The sequence below is a fragment of the Trachypithecus francoisi genome, unplaced genomic scaffold, assembly GCF_009764315.1.
Source record: "Trachypithecus francoisi isolate TF-2019V2 unplaced genomic scaffold, Tfra_2.0 Lachesis_group10, whole genome shotgun sequence".
Classification (NCBI taxonomy): domain Eukaryota; kingdom Metazoa; phylum Chordata; class Mammalia; order Primates; family Cercopithecidae; genus Trachypithecus; species Trachypithecus francoisi.
The window spans coordinates 67869017-67886231 of NW_022681455.1; the positions used below are offsets into that span (position 1 = coordinate 67869017).

Here is a 17215-nt window from a genome sequence, read left to right on the forward strand (position 1 = left end):
TCCAACTACTGGGCCAAAGTGATTCTCCTACCTCAGCCTCACACATAGCTAGGACTACAGTCATGTGCCATCTGGCATGGTTTTTTTTTTTTATTGCAGTTTTCTGTTATGTCATTGTAAGAATATGCATGTATTGTTAAGCATTGGGTAAATATTTATTTATTTATTTTTTGAGACGGAGTCTCGCTCTGTCGCCCAGGCTGGAGTGCGGTGGCGCGATCTCCACTCACTGCAAGCTCCGCCTCCCGGGTTCACGCCATTCTCCTGCCTCAGCCTCCTGTGTAGCTGGGACTACATTTTTAAATGTAATTTTTGATAGATAGAAATTATTCAGCAAAAGCCACTATGGCGCGGGGAAGGAACCCTGTTAGGAGATTAACCTTTACCACAATAGCTACTTACGGAGCCTTTGGACGAATCATGTCATTTAATTTCCTTAATGTTAAAATGAAAAAGTTGAATGTAATACATTTTATGTTTCTTCTAGTTCTAAGATTCTAGGGATATTAAAGGAAACTGATTATAAATAAACTAAGTTATAATTTGAGATGTCAGTTTTTAAAGAAAATTTTGAATAATTACCACTAGAACTTAGAAAATTATATAGCTTTCCTATTGTAGTATATATTTATGCTCTTGTCTACATTAACTGGCAAGCTGAAGAATAGTGAATCACCTTCTAGAGGCTCAGCTGTTATGTCTGTTATTTAAAGGGCTAGGAAATGGTGGTAAATGTAGGAGTTGGAACCTAAATAGTTTTTTATTCAATTATATTCTGTGGGGTAGCGATAATGAATCACAAAAAGATTGGGTAGTGAAGATTCTGCTAATAAAAGCTTTAATAATTTGAATGAGACATCTGTTCAATATGAATCTAAGGAAATTACGTTTTATAAAATTGCTTTATCTAAGTAGACTTATGTTCTTGCTTGTTAGAAAATTTTGTTTAATAAATTATAGATTGCCTGATTTTATCTACCCACAGTTGACTGCATTCTTCACTTATTAAAAGACAAATTTCCTATGCAATGTTCTTAATAGCAGCAGAATTTAAAGTGGAGTGAGTCCGTATGTATTGCTTGCCATGTCTGAACTGAATGTGAGATATCAAAAAGATGACAATTATATGAGGGGATGTGTGGTCATCAAGGTATTAATTTACTGTTATCACACGCCAGTAATCCCTGCCCGTAAATCCTAACAAGACAGTAGCATTTTTATTTTTAGATCTTCTAAAATTTGGCTTTCAGGTAATATTTACTTTGTATTTATATGATAGCTATATTTTAGGTATCTTAAATAACTGTATCTTGTAAGTCTTTGCAAAGTACAATACAATTGGTGTGCTACAGAACAAAAGTACAAATTGATATTTATGTATTCATGTTTGTTGTTTAAGGTTTACAACCTTTATGTCTTGAAAATATTTGATAAAAACGACTTCTTGTGTTATAGGCAAACCTGGAAAAAGTCAAACATGTTCTTGAAGATTTTTCCATTTTAGAAAAGCTTTTCAGGAAGACAATCTATTACACATACGTCTGTTAACCAAAATGTTTAATTGGAATACATTTTGGAAATCTGCTGTTGCTCTCTAGGAATTAACATTGGTGATTTATGTTGTAAAGAAAGACAAAGAGCATCAAATGTGCTTTACTGTAGAAACTAGACTTCAGAGTGGCCATGAGACAGGATTTTTAGCATGTACACAGGGTACTGCTGCTCTCTTCTTGATTAATCTGGATTATTTAAGTTACCTTGTTGCTAAGATATTGTCATGAGGGACAAGAAGAAAATTATTCTGGACTTCCTATCTTATTTCATGAGATTTGATTTTAATAATTTTAAATGTTTGATTTTTCAAATGCTGGATTCTTCAACGTGACAAAAGAGAATTATTTCAACTGTCTCTTCCTAGTCCGATATCTGAGGCCAACCATGATTTTCCCCTTCAGTCAGAAACCGAATACCTGTCTTGTCAACTTTTAGAATATGGCGGTATTAGGCAGTCCTAGCAGTGGTCATGATATAATGATTGGAAGTAGTCTTTTTTTATTTTTACTTTTTTTTTTTTTTTAACTTTTATTCTAGGTTTAGGGGTACATGTGCAGGTTTTAGTTATATAGGTAAAGTGCATGTCACAAGGGTTTGGTGTAACAGATTTTGTCATCCAAGTAATAAGCATAATATTACCCGATAGTTTTTTGATCCTGTCCCTCCTCCCATCCTCCAACCTGAAGTAGGTCCCAGTGTCTGTTGTTCCTTTCTTTGTGTTCATGTATTCTCAATGTTTAGCTCACACCTATAAGTGAGAGTGTGCATTATTTAGTTTTCTGTTTCTGCATTAGTTCACCTAGGATAATGACCTCCAGCTCCATCCATGTTGCTGCAGAGGACATAATCTCATTCTTTTTTATGGCTGTATAGTATTCCATGTGTATATGTACCACATTTTCTTTATCCAGACTACTGTTGATGGACATTTAGGTTGATTACATGTCTTTGCTATTGTGAACAGTGCTGCGATGAACGTATGTGTGGATATGTATTTATGGTAGAATAATTTTTATTCCCTTGGCCATATACCCAATGATAGGATTGTTGGGTCAAATGGTAATTCTGTTTTAAGTTATTTGAGAAGTCGCCAAACTGCTTTCCACTGGACTAATTTCCACTGGACTAATTTACATTCCTGCCAGCAGTGTATATGTGTTCCCTTTTCTCCACAGCATTGCCAGCATCTGTTATTTAAAAAATTTTTTTAATTATAGGTACTCTGACTGGTGTGAGATGGTCTCTCATTGTGGTTTTGATTTGCAGTTCTCTAATAATTAGTGATGTTGAGCATTTTTTCATATACTTGTTGGCTACGTGTAGTGATGTTGAGCATTTTTTCATATACTTGTTGGCTACGTGTATGTTTTCTTTTGAAAAGTGCCTATGTCCTTGCCAGTTTTTTAATGGGGTTATTTGCTTTTTGCTTGTTAATTTGTTTAAGTTCCTTGTAGATTCTGAATATTAGACCTTTGTCGGATGCATACTTTGCAAATATTTTCTCCCATTCTGTAGGTTTTCTGTTTACTGTTGATAGTTTCTTTGGCTGTGCAGAAGCTCTTTAGCTTAATGAGGTCCCGTTTGTCAATTTTTGTTTTTGTTGCAATTGCTTGTGGAAGTAGTCTTTTGATAGGCTTTGCCCACCTTGATTTACTGGTGATAGTATTGGGTTTAAATGTACAATGTAATGGAATAAAACACAGCACCTAGATATTTAAAAAATTTTTAAAGAAACATTGAATCTATGTGTGTGTGTGTGTGTCTGTATCTTTATTAGGGAATTGCATGTTTTCAGGTTTTTTGGAACCTTCATAATGGCAGTGTTATATGCAAAGATTTTCTTTATTCCATCTCAGTTTGTTTTGTGCTGCTGTAACAGAATAGCACAGACTCATTTATAAACAAAAGAAGTTTATTTGCTCATGGTTCTGGAAGCTGAGATGTCCAAGAGGACAGCTCCAGCATCTGGTGAGGTCCATGATGCTGTATCATCCCATGGTTGGAAGTTGGAAGGGCAAGAGAGCACTCGAACAAGAGGGAGCCAAAATTTTTATTCTAACAAACTCATTCCCTTGATAACTAACCTATGCCTGTGGTAATGATATTAATCTGTTCATGAGAGTAGAGCCCTTCTGACCTAATCTTCTCTTACTAGGCTCCACCTTTCAAAACTGTTACATTGGGATTAAATTTCCAACATGTGAACTTTGGGTGACACATTCCAACAACAGCATCTCCTGAGTCTATATTTTTAGTTATTATTACTCATCTAGGACTAGGAAAATATGTACTTACTTCCTGTCATTTTACACAAAAATCTGTAAAAATAATTTTAATATAAATAAGAAATAACTTTCAATTTTTGTTACAAAGTCTTTCAAGAAAACTGTATAGAAAATTAATAGCTCTTAATAGATATTAAGCTCTAAAAGGTTAAATATTTGTTACTCTATCTAGAATTTTAGGAAGTTTCCTTACCTATGTAGTTTGTGCTTTGGTGTATCTGTCCTTAAATGTTTTAAAAATAAAAATAGTGAGGTTAATTTCTTACGTTTACAATTATCAATGAAGAAGAGTATCATTTGAATTTAATCTTTGTAGCTTTCACTAATATATATATGAAGACGTATATAATGTATATACTATGAAGACGTAGAAGACTAATCTCTAAAATCACCTTTGTAACACATTGATGTGTTCAGGTTATGGCCTCCACAAGATTCGATAACGGAGGGATACAAAGTAGATTTTAAAGTGATCAGTCCTTTTGCTTTTTTGATTTGTGGGACAACCTTTCAGATGCCAACTCTAAGGATAATTCATGTCTGAATTGTTGAAATCCATCTAGAATAGCCAACTCTGCTTGGAATAATGGGGTTTAGGGCATAGACATTTCTCATTCATAATTTGACCCATTGTAGGAGCAAAGGAGCAGACTGTCTTTAGAGCAGTGTTTCTCAGCCTACCACTCTGCTAAGAAATACATTTTACATTATGATCCAGATTTGTGCTCACATGTGTGTACAAATGTGCAAAACAACAATCTAGGAATATTTACCTTTCTTTTATGCAGTGTACTCTGTTTTCTATTCTGTATCATTTTTATATGCCAAAAAAATGTTTAGTTGTGGCCCGTAAAATAGATTTCAAAAACTGGTAGTGGGCCCCACCTGCAATTTGATCAGCTGTTTAGGATTTCCCTTATTCTTGCCTTAGTGTTTCTCTTTACTTTGCACAGCTATACATATGTTCTCATTTATACAGTTTCCTATGGAAATGGTTGATGACTACCCATTTAAATTGAAATGTTAGGAACATGAGAAGCTTTTAGAACACAGATACATGTGTGAACATCTGGAAAGAAAGATATTTTCCAAATTGTTTGCAGTAGTTCTGGGGGTGGGAGGTCGGGATTACCAGAGGACCTCTGCATTGCTCGATGTGGCTTTTTCTTTCCTTTTCAAACCATGACAGGTAATTTCATACTCAGCAGTATTTTAAAAGGTAGTTCTAATTTGGTGACAGACGCCTTATAAACCAGAGTTTCTATTTGAATTTTTTATAAAGATCCTTTTTGGCCTGAAGAGGTTCCAAAGTCTTAGATCATAGAAAATAAATAGGAAGGAATTCCTCACAAGTTTAGTTTGTTTTATGCTTTTTTCCATGGAAGAAGATGCAGTAAAATACACCAAAAAAAAAAAAAAAAAAAAAAAATGCTAAATTTGGAGTGGCAGAAAATAAGAATTTTAGTTCTTGTATTCCTATTTGGCACATAACATCTGAGCCTCAGTTAATTTGCAGAATGAATATGTTTGGCCAGATTATCTAAGTTTATTTTCAACTTCAAATTTTTCTGATTTTTAAGCCAAAGTAAAATAGGGATTAGACTTAAGTACCTACTTAAAGACTACTTTAAGACACTCTCCAGAGTATTATAGGCTGTGATGTAACCATATGAAGACCCACCCCAGGAAGCTGCTAGGATCCTGCCCTGGAATATTTGAAGTTTGCATGCTCATGGCCACACGATCCTCAGATTCACTTGCAGATTTGATTATTTGTAGTAACACATTGAGTAATCAGTTGAAAAGAATTCCTTACTTCATGACTACAGGGAATATTTTTCTTGAAATTATTTTGAAATCCTTTTGATAAGCAAGATTAGTCTGAACCTGTATTAGAGGTTGAAAAGTGAAAGCATAGAGAATGTGAAATGGATTATATTAAACTTCTGAAAAGTATATATTGTTACAGGTGGCTAATTCTGTATTTGAGAGAGTTATTAAAGAATTGACAGCTGGTAATAGTAGGCTAATTGATTAAACAATAATTCTAAGGGAGAGTATAGTGATTAAAAAACAAATAAGGATAGATACATGTTTTTAGAAGTTAACATATCTCTAGTAGCTAACAAAAAATGAACTCATATAACAACTAAGTTGTGAATTCTTTAGGTAGTTGTAGAAGAAATGATCTTGAAATGGTTTGACAAATGAATGGCTGTTTTCTTTATTTATTTATTTCATTTTGAGAGACAGAGTCTTACTCTGTCGCCCAGGCTGGAACTGCAGTGGTGCAATCATAGGTCACTGCAGCCTCGACCTCCTGGGCTCAAACAATCCTTGAGCCTCAGCCTCCTGAGTAGCTGAGACTATAGGTGTGCACCACCACACCCAGCTAATTTCTTAATTTTTTGTAGAGACAGAGTCTTGCTATGTTGCCCAGGCTGGACTCAAACTCCTGGGCTCAAGGGATCCTCCCACCTTGTCCTCCTAAAGTGCTGGTATTACAGGTGTGAGCCACTGCACTCAACTGAAAGTTTTATTTTCTTAGTTTATTAGAAGTAGGCTTTAGAATTGATAATCCAGTAGGTGTAGGTTTTTTCATTCTGTCCTACACAGTGTTTTTTGTGAGAAAGTAAGTTTGGAATGTGTAACTGTGACTTGGGCTCCTGAGAACTAGAAGAATATTATATTTAAAAAGTAATTAATAATGTAGATTCAGGAAGAAAGTATATCAAATACCATTTCATTAGGCTTTTCTTGCTAGTTGTGTCTCATGTATCATACAGTGTGTGGATGATGGGTCAACAGTGTGCTCATGAAGACTCTGAGGCCTCGCCAGCCTCAGCTAACAGGATGTATTAGTCCGTTTTCATGCCGCGGATAAAGACATACCTGAGACTGGGCAGTTTACAGAAGAAAGAGGTTTAATTGGACTCACAGTTCCATGTGGCTGGGGAGGCCTCACAATCATGATAGAAGGCGAGGAAGAGCAAGTCACATCTTATGTGTATGGCGGCAGGCAAAGAGAGCTTGTGTAGGGAAACTCCCCCTTAACATAAACAAATAGCACAGGAAAGACCTGCCCCTATGATTTAATTGTCTCCCACTGGATCCCTCCCACAACACATGGGAATTATGGGAGCTACAAGATGAGATTTGGGTGGAGACACAGAATGAAACTGTATCACAGGAGTACATTAGTAGTAGCTAGGAAATAATATGAAATGCATGTCTTCAAAATGTATAATTTCATATAAAAGATGGGAATTATGGGATCTACAAGATGAAATTTGAGTGGGGACACAGAAGTACATTAATAGTGTCCAGGAACTGATATGAAATGCATTTCTTTAAAATGTGTAATTTCATATAAAAGAGCTAGTAGTTAAGGACAATTATATTAAGAGTTAAATCATTTTATTCACGATTTTGGGGTCCCAATATGTAAGGCCTGTCATTGCAACTTCAACAGACATGTTTACTTTTTTTAATATATAATGAACAATATTCTAGGTTTTATTATACTGTGTTTCATATACTTTTTTACACTGTTTATCAAAAACGTGTAATTAATTGGGGCTTAAAATTTTGTTAAATTTACTTAAGAAAAATTAATAAATCCAATTATTTACTTTAAAGCTGCAGAAGAAAGAAGAACAGCAGCTGGAGCCTAAAAAAAGTACCAGCCCTAAAAAAGCTGCAGAGCCCACTGTGGATCTTTTAGGACTTGGTAAGTAATAAAAAAAAAAAGGTCACTGCTAGAGTTACAAAACAATTGAAACTTTTACTTGGAGTGAATATAATGGCTTTATCTTCAGTATGCCAAAACGTACCTGTTAACTGAATTTGAAAATGGTATGATTAGTTTGCTAACTTCCCACAAAAAGGAAATCTTTAATAAGGGAGCTGGTGTCTGTCAGCACTGTCTTCACTGAAATACAAGTAATGAGTTCCTTGGGGAAAAGAAGATATCACAGTCATCTTCAAAGGCTTGGTAGATGTGACATTTTAGCGCTTACAATAAAGAGTGGATTATTTTCTCTTCTCTGACTCTCGAATTTTCAGTTTTGTGGGGCATTTTTCCCCTTAACAAAATAATTCTAGGGTAGCCTTATTGTAAAATGTGTTGGTTTAAAATAAAATTTAATTTTGGTTAACTGAAGCAACACATTTTGCATCCAAATCTAGTGACTAGATTCATATAACTTATTCAATGATAATGAGAAGTGCTCATTTTAATGTACTGTTTGTTCTCATGGCTGAAAGGTATATGTTGTCTGTGTGGTAAGTAAGCAGGCCTTCATGTGTTTATATTGTGCTTATCTACAAATATTGTTAGCTTCTCTCTCTCTCTCTTTTTTTTTTTTTACATTTTTTTCTTCTAAAAGAATTGGCTTGATAAAAGGTTACTTTTAGTAATATCTGAGCCTTGGCACAGGAATAATTTAAATCTTTCTCTTTGTTCAGTTTGGAGAAAGATTGAGAAGGAAAAGAGTAAAAGGCAGTTAGTTGGAACAGTTGAACTTCATATACTGCTTTTCAAAAAATTGATCCTAGTTGTTATTGAAGTAAATTGTTGTCTGTTTTAAGAATTATAGCTGAATGTTTTATTCATTTCTTAGGAAGCTGGTACATCATACAAATATACTGGAGGTACAATTATTCTATAATGGTAAAAAGTTGTGTATTAGAAATATAAAAAATAACTGTAATTTTGAAAATAAGGCTTCAGTCCAGGGGCTGTAAATACAATTATGTTGAATTGTAGTCCTCATAATTTCTTGTTTTATTTCCTTTACTGTAAATGAGAGAAAAAGAAAAAAAATTATTACTAAAGTAAAAAAATATCTTAGTAAAACTGTAGTATATCTTTGTCTTCACTGCAGCATTCCTTTTCCAGTCTGCATTGCCTGGTTTATTAGTTTATAACTTAGAAATACAAAATATAATCTAGGCCTGATTCTTATCTTACACACTCATTCCATTCAACAAATAGCACTGTCTACTGTGTGTCAAGGTACCATTGTAGACACTAAGGAGATAGATCTGAAAGAGGACAGACTACAACTTCTACCTTCTGGGGCTTTCATTCCATCTGGAGAGACAGTGAATAAACAATTAAATAAAATATATCGTAGGTTATAGGTGGTAAGTACTATAGATGAAAGAAAACAAAAATGGATGGTTGTAATTTTAAATAGGATGGACAAGGAGGCATTCACAGATGTCTTATTGGAGCAAAGGCATGAAGAAGGTCTGGATATCTGGATCTGTAAGCAAGAGCATTCTGAGAAGAACACAACAGATGCAAAGGCTCTTCAGTAGGAGCCTACTTGAAGTGTGCAAGGACCAGCGACGATGACAGTGTGGCTAAAGTGGAATGATCTTGGGGGAGAATAGTAACAGAGGAGACAAGGAAGGAAGGGGTAGGGAGGGCGCAAGCTGACTATAACAGGACTTTGGTTTTAACTGTGAGTGACCTGGAAACACATTGGAGGAATTTGCTGAAAAGAAATAATCTGACTGTAGTATTTAAAGAATTATTGTGGTGGTTGTGCTGAGACTAGATTATAGTAGGGCAAGGTGGGCAGGAAAGGGTTTTTTTAAGGATGACATTACAAGATGTTTAGTGTTACAAATGAACTTGTAGAGAGGGAAATCTGATACTTTCAGGACAAGGACAAATTGCTCTAGCAGTGTCCTTGAATAGCCCGGAGTGGATGGGTTCTAGTCGACAAACAGTATGAGTGGCCTTTGAGATACTCCATTATTGTTGGAATGATACTGCATAGTAAATAAGCCTAGGTTTCAACAGCTTACAACATTAAACGTCTGTTTCTCTCTTTCTGTGGGTCAGCTAGGGCAGCTCTACTATAACTTCATTTGATACATTTTCTACCTTCCTGATTATTGCGGGGCACTGTTTACCAGACATTTCACTATTGCATATGTTTCCTTATCTTCTGCCACCTTGTCTCAAAGTCAATGCCACAGATTTTAGGATTTGGCTGTGGCAGCACCCCTCTTGTATCAGTTTCTAAAACAGTCAACTCTTGCTGTGCATGTTACATGGAAAACAACTCTAAAATTTCAGTGGCTTACATCAACTAACATTTATTTCTGTCAGTCATGGGTTTGTAGGTCTGCTGGGACGTCGCTCTTTTGGACAGTGGGACAGCTTCAGGAAACAGTGTCTTTAGGGGAGAACCAAAGTTCATTTAGCAGGAGAAGTTAGGGACTGTTTGTGAAAAAAGATTAAGAATATATGGGGGATTTTGCAATGACTGATAGTGGGTTTTAGATCATTTGGTGAAAGAGTTCCAAAGGTGGGAGGGGTGGGAGATGGGGTTAGAAAGAGGGCTGTCTTGCTGTGAGGGAGTTGTAGCAGCAGGGAAGAGGAAGTGTCTTACCCAGAGCACATACAGCTCTTCATATCTGCTGGTTATCAATTTCCTAAACTATTTTTAAAAATATTTTCAGACTTTAAAAAAAAAAAAGCTGTGTTACAGCATAAAATTTGAAGAATTCATGAAAGTCCAGGAGACTACAGAGAAATCAAATGTCTCTTTCAGCTCAAAACAGTGATTCTAAATGTGGATTGATGATTGGTGTCCACCTCGGGCCTCAGGCTATTTATCTGCTCTGAAGCATGCTGCTGTCCTCTAATGGGATCCTGGTTTTCCCCTGTAAATTGAAACACAGCACGAATTGTGGGGGTAGGTGCCTTGAAGTATGATTTATGGTAATGCAAAGATGACGGCATATCTTCGTATGAGTGAGACTAGAAGAGACATTAACTTAAAACGTTTCCAGAAAATATAGAGAAAACCTGCATGGCGATAGTTCAGTTACACAGCTATGGATCCTTGGGACTCATGCCTTCTTTATCACTCTTAACAGTTTCATAATAGCGTAATACTTAAGACTAGTTTTAAGAGATTTGATCTTTCCTTTAAGTGGGACTTTAATGAACCTACTTTATTTTTTGTAACTCAGTAACTCAGGTAAAACCTTTCTTAAGCTCACCTTTCCTGATCTACTACCCATTCAAAGTTCAAACATAAAATGCTTTATATTATATATATTTTTTAGCAGAGTTTGTCCAATTTTTTTCCAAGAAGGGCCAAATAGACATTATTTTTGGCTTTGCAGGCCTTATGATCTCTGTTGCCACTAGTCAACTCCCATTGTAGTGTTCAAGTAGCCATAAACGAATCTGTAAATGAATGAGCATGCTTATGTTCTGATCAACTTTAAAAACAGGCCTGCGCTAGGGTTTGCTCACCCCTGCTTTATGTTCCCGATGGTACCTACAAGAGCTGCCTCATATTTAGATATTAATTCGTGTTTGAAAGCTGTAGGACTACTATTTATTATAGTACTTTACTCTCTAATACCACAAACAGGGTGAGATACTTGAGCTGCCTCCAGTCTTAGAAATTACCGAGGGCCTTGGGCCCCTCTTGACTAAGTGCCAGATTGAATAATCTCTGAATGTACCAGATTTGAATCAAATACAGACATATCCTGACTTGAGTATGCATGTCCTATGTTAAAATAGAATTAAAATCAGCTTCTAGGGTTTGTGAGAAGAGTGCTCTTCGGGTCCCCTTACTTGGGAAGCTAGTTTAGGACTGTGAATTATACTGTTAGGCTAGTGTCTATTCTTTGTTGTTTATTAGTTTTAAAGATGATAAAAATTGACAGACTGCTTACCAATTGGTTAGACTTACCAATTGGTTAGACCAATTGGTTAGACTGCTTACCAATTGGTTACCCCCAGACTAATGCTTCTATTCAGTGGGGCTTATTTTTGGAGTGTGGGGGCCTAAGACTGCCTCTAAGAATAAAGTCTTCAAGGGTGAGCGCATGCTTTGGGCATAAGGCTTTAGAAGAATTACTCATAACTGGCCTTGAATGTGACCCTAGAGGTTTCAGTTCAACCTCCCATTAATGGTTCCTGCAGGGGTTCTGTTTTGTGGCCATTGTGTACCACATGCACACTGCAGAGCAGCCTGGTTCCTTGTTGGGAGGCGTTATCCACAGCCCTACCAGGAACAGAATTGTATGTGTCAGGGGTGCACTGCCAAGGATGTCTGGGGTGACCTCATCCTCTCAGTGCCCCAGAAAGCATCTCACAAAGAATCGAATCATGATCTTGGTAATGAAAATCTAGCTCAGGGGTGTACGCTTGAGTTTCTGTTTTGGGCAAGTTGATGAGAAAAGTTTGTAAATTTTAGTTTCCCCATTCATGCTTGTGTTCAGGAAATAAAAGCTTTAACATATGACAGTGGTCAAGACAATGCTAGTGAAATTAAGCCATCAGTATATAACCCATTTTATTATTAGCAACATATACACAGTTTTATATGAGAGAGATGAATACAGAAAGTACTCTACTTACCTTTCAAGCAGAAAATTCCTACAGAAAAATTTCTAGCCATTTCTCAAAGCCGCTTATGTGCTATAAAGCAAATTTGGGAATGAACTGAGTAAAAGAATGTCAGATTTAGTAGCAGTGGTCCTGGTGATCCATAGTTCCCAGTGGACCTGGAAAGCTGCTGGTGTCCTAGAGCTACCTATTTGACCAGATCCGAAGGACGTTTGTGTAGTTGTGTGCACATCCCCCTTTTTTTGGAGGAGGATTGAAGGTGGGGAGGACTACAGCAGAAGTGCCCAAGAAAATTTCATAGTCTCTTATGTTTTTCAGATATAGTTTAAAACCTGATAACAACTTGATTGCCTCTGCTTAGAAAAGTATACTCAGTGAACTATTGTTATGAACTATTATTATCCTTTCAAAAAGGAGGTCTTAGGGATTGGTTTATTCTTATGTAATCATACCTGCATAGGAAAGAAAATGCAGTTACATAAATATATTGGTGTAAGGTAACTAGCAGTGGGCAGATACTTGCAAGTGGTCCTGAGTCAGTACCAGGGCAGTTGGTGAACTGGCACCTGGCACCAGAAAGAGGTGCCGTTGGGGGAGTTGATGATATCACAGACTTTAGAAGAGAGCAAGAAGGGACAGCTTCTTGGAAACAGCACAGAACCTCCAGAGAATGTGCTGGGGGATAGGACAAAGAGGAGTAAAATTGACCTCTGAATGAGGCAACTTCAAACTACAAGTAACAGGAAGCCTGAAAATGGCATAAACAGAAGGACATCTAATTATCTCATTCGAAGAGAAATCTGGAGACATGGTGGTTTGGGGCTGTGCAGTGGTGGAACGGTGAGTGCAGGGAGCCAGGTTCCTCTTTGCTTCTCCTCATTCTGCCACCCTCATCACAGTACTGGCTTGACTCTGGAGGCTTATCTCCTTATGGCCAACACATGGATGGTGCAGCATCCTATCCTCATAGGACCACGCCTAAAGGATGGCTTTTCCTCACCAGTTTCTTTTCTCAGTAGGAAAAACTTGCCAGAAAATTCCCCAGCAGGATTCCCAGGGTACGCTTGGTCAGAATTGGATTGTATTACCTCACTCTAGTTGCAAGAGAGGCTAGGAAAATAGTATTCATCCTGTAGAGTGGAGTAGGCTTTGCCAGCAAGAAGCGCCCAGATGGGGCTTTGGTAGTCTGTGGTATCTGGCACAGTTGCATTTCATCCTGACGGCAGCTCTTTAGGGTACACACCCACACACACTTTTTCCTTTTTTTTTTTTTTTTTAATTAAACTAATAATAATAAAACTAACAACTAATAAGCTAACAAAAATTAATTTCCAAGGCATTGCTGCTATACAATAGAATTAGGATTCAAACCTAGATCTGTTTAATGCCAAAGTCTAATTTCAGCTCTTAAGATGAACCAAAGCAAGGCATCTAACCCAAGTATTAAATTATCTTATTATGTTAATAATCAGATACTGCTAACTGTATGCCAGGGGCTGTTTTGAGTGCTGACAGATATTTATTTATTGAATTTTTGCAACAGCTCTGAGATTGGTGAACTATTATTATTTCCCTTTTATAGATGAGAAAACTGAGGCACAGAGAGGTTAAGTGAATTGCACAAGGGCACACCGATGGTAGATTACAGAACTGGGATTTAGACTCAGTAGTCTGACTTCAGGGCTCATATTCTTAACACTGTGTTGAGCTGTGATAGAAAATAAAACTCTAACAGGTGAGATTATGCTACACAAAATAGACATTGGACCCATTCATCAAATCAATAGACGGCAGTATTAAGTCCTGGGGGCATGATCCTTGGTTTAGAGGTAGTACCTGTGTTTTGTCTGCCCTCTAGCAGCTTGGTCTGGGAAATGGAAATAGGAACTCTTCTGTAGCTGAGGGCCAGAATAAATGGTGTGCTTTATGTGAAGCACCTAGCACAGTAACTTGCACACAGTCCTGTACTGAGACTATAACCTGAACATCAGGTCATGGGGGATCACCAAGATGTAGTACAGGCCTTTGAAGGAATGTGTGGAGAAGGGACTCAAAAATTATGCTGAGTAACACGGAGTAGGACTCCTGCTGGGTTATTCCTTGAATAGCCACTACCATTAGAGAGAAAGAGGGAGATAGAGGGAAACAGTGATTACAAAGCATAGTCTGTGGCCTCTGATGGATTTCCAGCTGACTAAAAGAACTGAGGAAATTGGGTGGCCTCAGGAATCTAGTTTATCAGTATTTTAAACATTTAGAAAGAAATTTGGTGTATACAATTTGGTTTCATATTTATATATTTGTTTTTTGAGGCCATAAAATGGTGCAGTGATTTGATATATATTTATTTTTTAAGCAATCAGTTCTACAAAGCTTCCTCCTGATACCACTTCTCAACTATTTCAGATAGCTCTAAATCAGTATGCGTGTGTGTGCGCACATGTGTGCATGTGTGTGTGGTGTCTTCTGAAAGACAGTAGCACTGTGGGGCTCTTACCCTTACACAGCATCATAGTGCCTGTGCATAAGGGAATCCCCTGCTCAAAAGTTGGCTGGTTTGTAGAAATGTGTAGTAGATTTCCCTGCTGGTACAATAGACTGGCAGTTTGGTAGTGGCTTGAAAAGGTAGGGCCAAATACAGCAAGAGGATTAGGATTATCTTTTAAGACCATGTTAGTCATTTTAGCAAATTAGCCTAAATACTATTTAACTGTATGAAAATTAACTGAAAAATAAAAATAAATAGCTCCACTTAGCTCTCAGGCACACTTAAAAAAATTGAAAACAACATAAAGCTTAAAAATTTTAGTATGCTTCAAATGGACATTTATGACTTGAATTTACTAAAATAAGACAGACGTGAGTTGATTTTACAAATCAAGTCCTGTGTTTTAATATAAAGGAATTCCAAGTAATAATAAAAATTAAGGATAAAACTTTAGATGGTTTCTTGAGTAGAAAATAAAAAGCGTTCTTTGATCAACGTGAAAATTTAGAAAGCTTTAAGGAGTTTTGCCATTAAAGAGAGAATCACTGAATATCATGGAAGCAGCCTTCTTTAAACAGTGCTGTTTCCACTTCAAATTCATCACTGCTTATGATGACGCCTGACTAGTTATGGAAGAAGAATTAGATTTGGGACTTTTTGTTGTAGCAAGGGTGTACTAAATGTATAAGGTTCATGCTCAGTCAAAAATGGTAATGAAAAACAGCCATTTACTTATCACATTCTTATCTTCCTTAAACTAGATTAATAATACATAAAATCTCATGTTGCTTTTTGACATTTTTTCTTATTTGTGCAAATAGATTATGACCAGCTAATGCCTCTGACATTCAAGTAAAGGATGAATTCAATTAATATTTATTGAGCACCAGCAGAGTTCATGGAACACTGGTAAACACCAGAAGATGCAGCTCTGTGTGTTTATAGTAGTGCCAGAGGGGGATGGGGTTGCCATCCAGAAACTGGAAACTGGAAGACAGAATTATCATTGAGGGAAAAGATGGGATTATCTAAGAGAACAGGTTGTGAGAATTCAGTTTGAAATCTGGATTAATGCTAAAATTCCAATTTAAATTATATTTTCCTTAATTCAGAGGTTGATTTTTCTTGCTGCTGCTAGAGGAGAAGAAAATAAGTTTATTTTGTGCTATGCAAACTTATTTCAAGTATAATCTAATGTTTTATGGAGGTCACCTTTAGAGTGAATAACAGTTGGAAAAGATAAGCAGATACCCAGATAAATGCAGCTTTTAGAGCCATACCTTTGTAGAGGATCTTATGATTTAAAGCCCATCTGTATCTTATCATAGGGCACACAAGTGCTATGTTAGGACAGTTGGAACAGATTAGCAGGAGGGTAAGATATGGCTCCGGCCAGTGAGGTAGCAGGTAGAATAGTCCTGTGAGGTGCTGTGACAACAGTGATGCACAGAGTTTTGGACAGAGAGGCGTTGGAGACACATTTATGATTGAGAGAAAGAATTCCAGCCTCACTGTACTTGTTAACCTGGAAAGGGGAAGCCCTGGTATAGGGATTCTAGTTAAGAAGCAGTTGTAATCTCACAGGCAGATAGTTGCATGGAAGCTGTGTCTATGAAAACAGAGGAAGAGGAGCCAGTCCAGGATGTTGGTAGCAATGGCTGGGGAGTCTTCAAGGAGAATGTGGCTCTAAATTCTTAAGAGGCGATTTTCCAGGAGGAAGGATCAGCTAGGGCTAAATGTGCTGGTGGTACGTAGGATGAGGACTGAAAAGGATTTGTAGCCAGGAAATTGCTGGTAATTTTCAAAAATAGTGTCATTATTTCACTTTTCTCCCACAAAAGTAGGATCACCTGAACTACTAATTGTTTTCCACCATGGCTCTGCTGTCACCAAGAAATCCTCCCATAACCTGTGTTCGGAAAGCATTAATCATTTATTATTTGCTTTGCGCCAGGTATTAAATTAAGGAGGCAGCTGCACTCTTCCTGGTGACGAAGCAGGTGGGACTGTTCATGGGCTCTGGGCTATGAAAGTGGTGCCAGTGGGGAGTAAAGAGGCTTCTGGAGTGCTGGGGCATGCCTGTTCAGCCTAAGAACATTCAGATGCCATAAAAACTAAAAGTGAAAAGGATAAGATGCTTGGGAAGGCTTCTACTTTGCAGCCCCTGGATTAGTGGAACATTTGGAGGCAAAGTTGGTAGGCCTGACTGACCAGCTGTGGGTGGTATGGCCTGCAGTTGAGGTGGTGTGGGTGTTGTGGACTCAGGAGTCATCCTGTGCCTCAGAAATGAGCTTGGCCAAGTACTGTGCCTGGGCTGGGTAGTGAATCTAGCCCCTGCCCTCAGGGCACTATTTTAGGGAGGTAGGTCAGTTTGTAACTCTGGGTAGGGAATGGGCACCTGTTTCTGCCTGAGAATACTGGGAAACATTTCTCAAACTGATTAGAGCAGTTGAGTTTTCCGGGTGCACCATCGAGACCCATGTTGAAGTCCTAGGG

At 37.3% G+C, this 17215-nt stretch overlaps 1 protein-coding gene across 8 annotated transcripts in view; it reads left to right on the top strand.

Moving 5' to 3' along the window:
- SMAP1 (small ArfGAP 1) overlaps positions 1-17215 on the top strand; it is a 201727-nt gene that overhangs the window by 169495 nt on the left and 15017 nt on the right. For all 8 annotated transcript variants that reach the window (XM_033217590.1, XM_033217588.1, XM_033217594.1 and 5 more), the window contains one exon: positions 7479-7569. In XM_033217590.1, coding sequence (XP_033073481.1) covers positions 7479-7569 — 91 coding nt within the window. The remainder of the gene's footprint in view (positions 1-7478; positions 7570-17215) is intronic.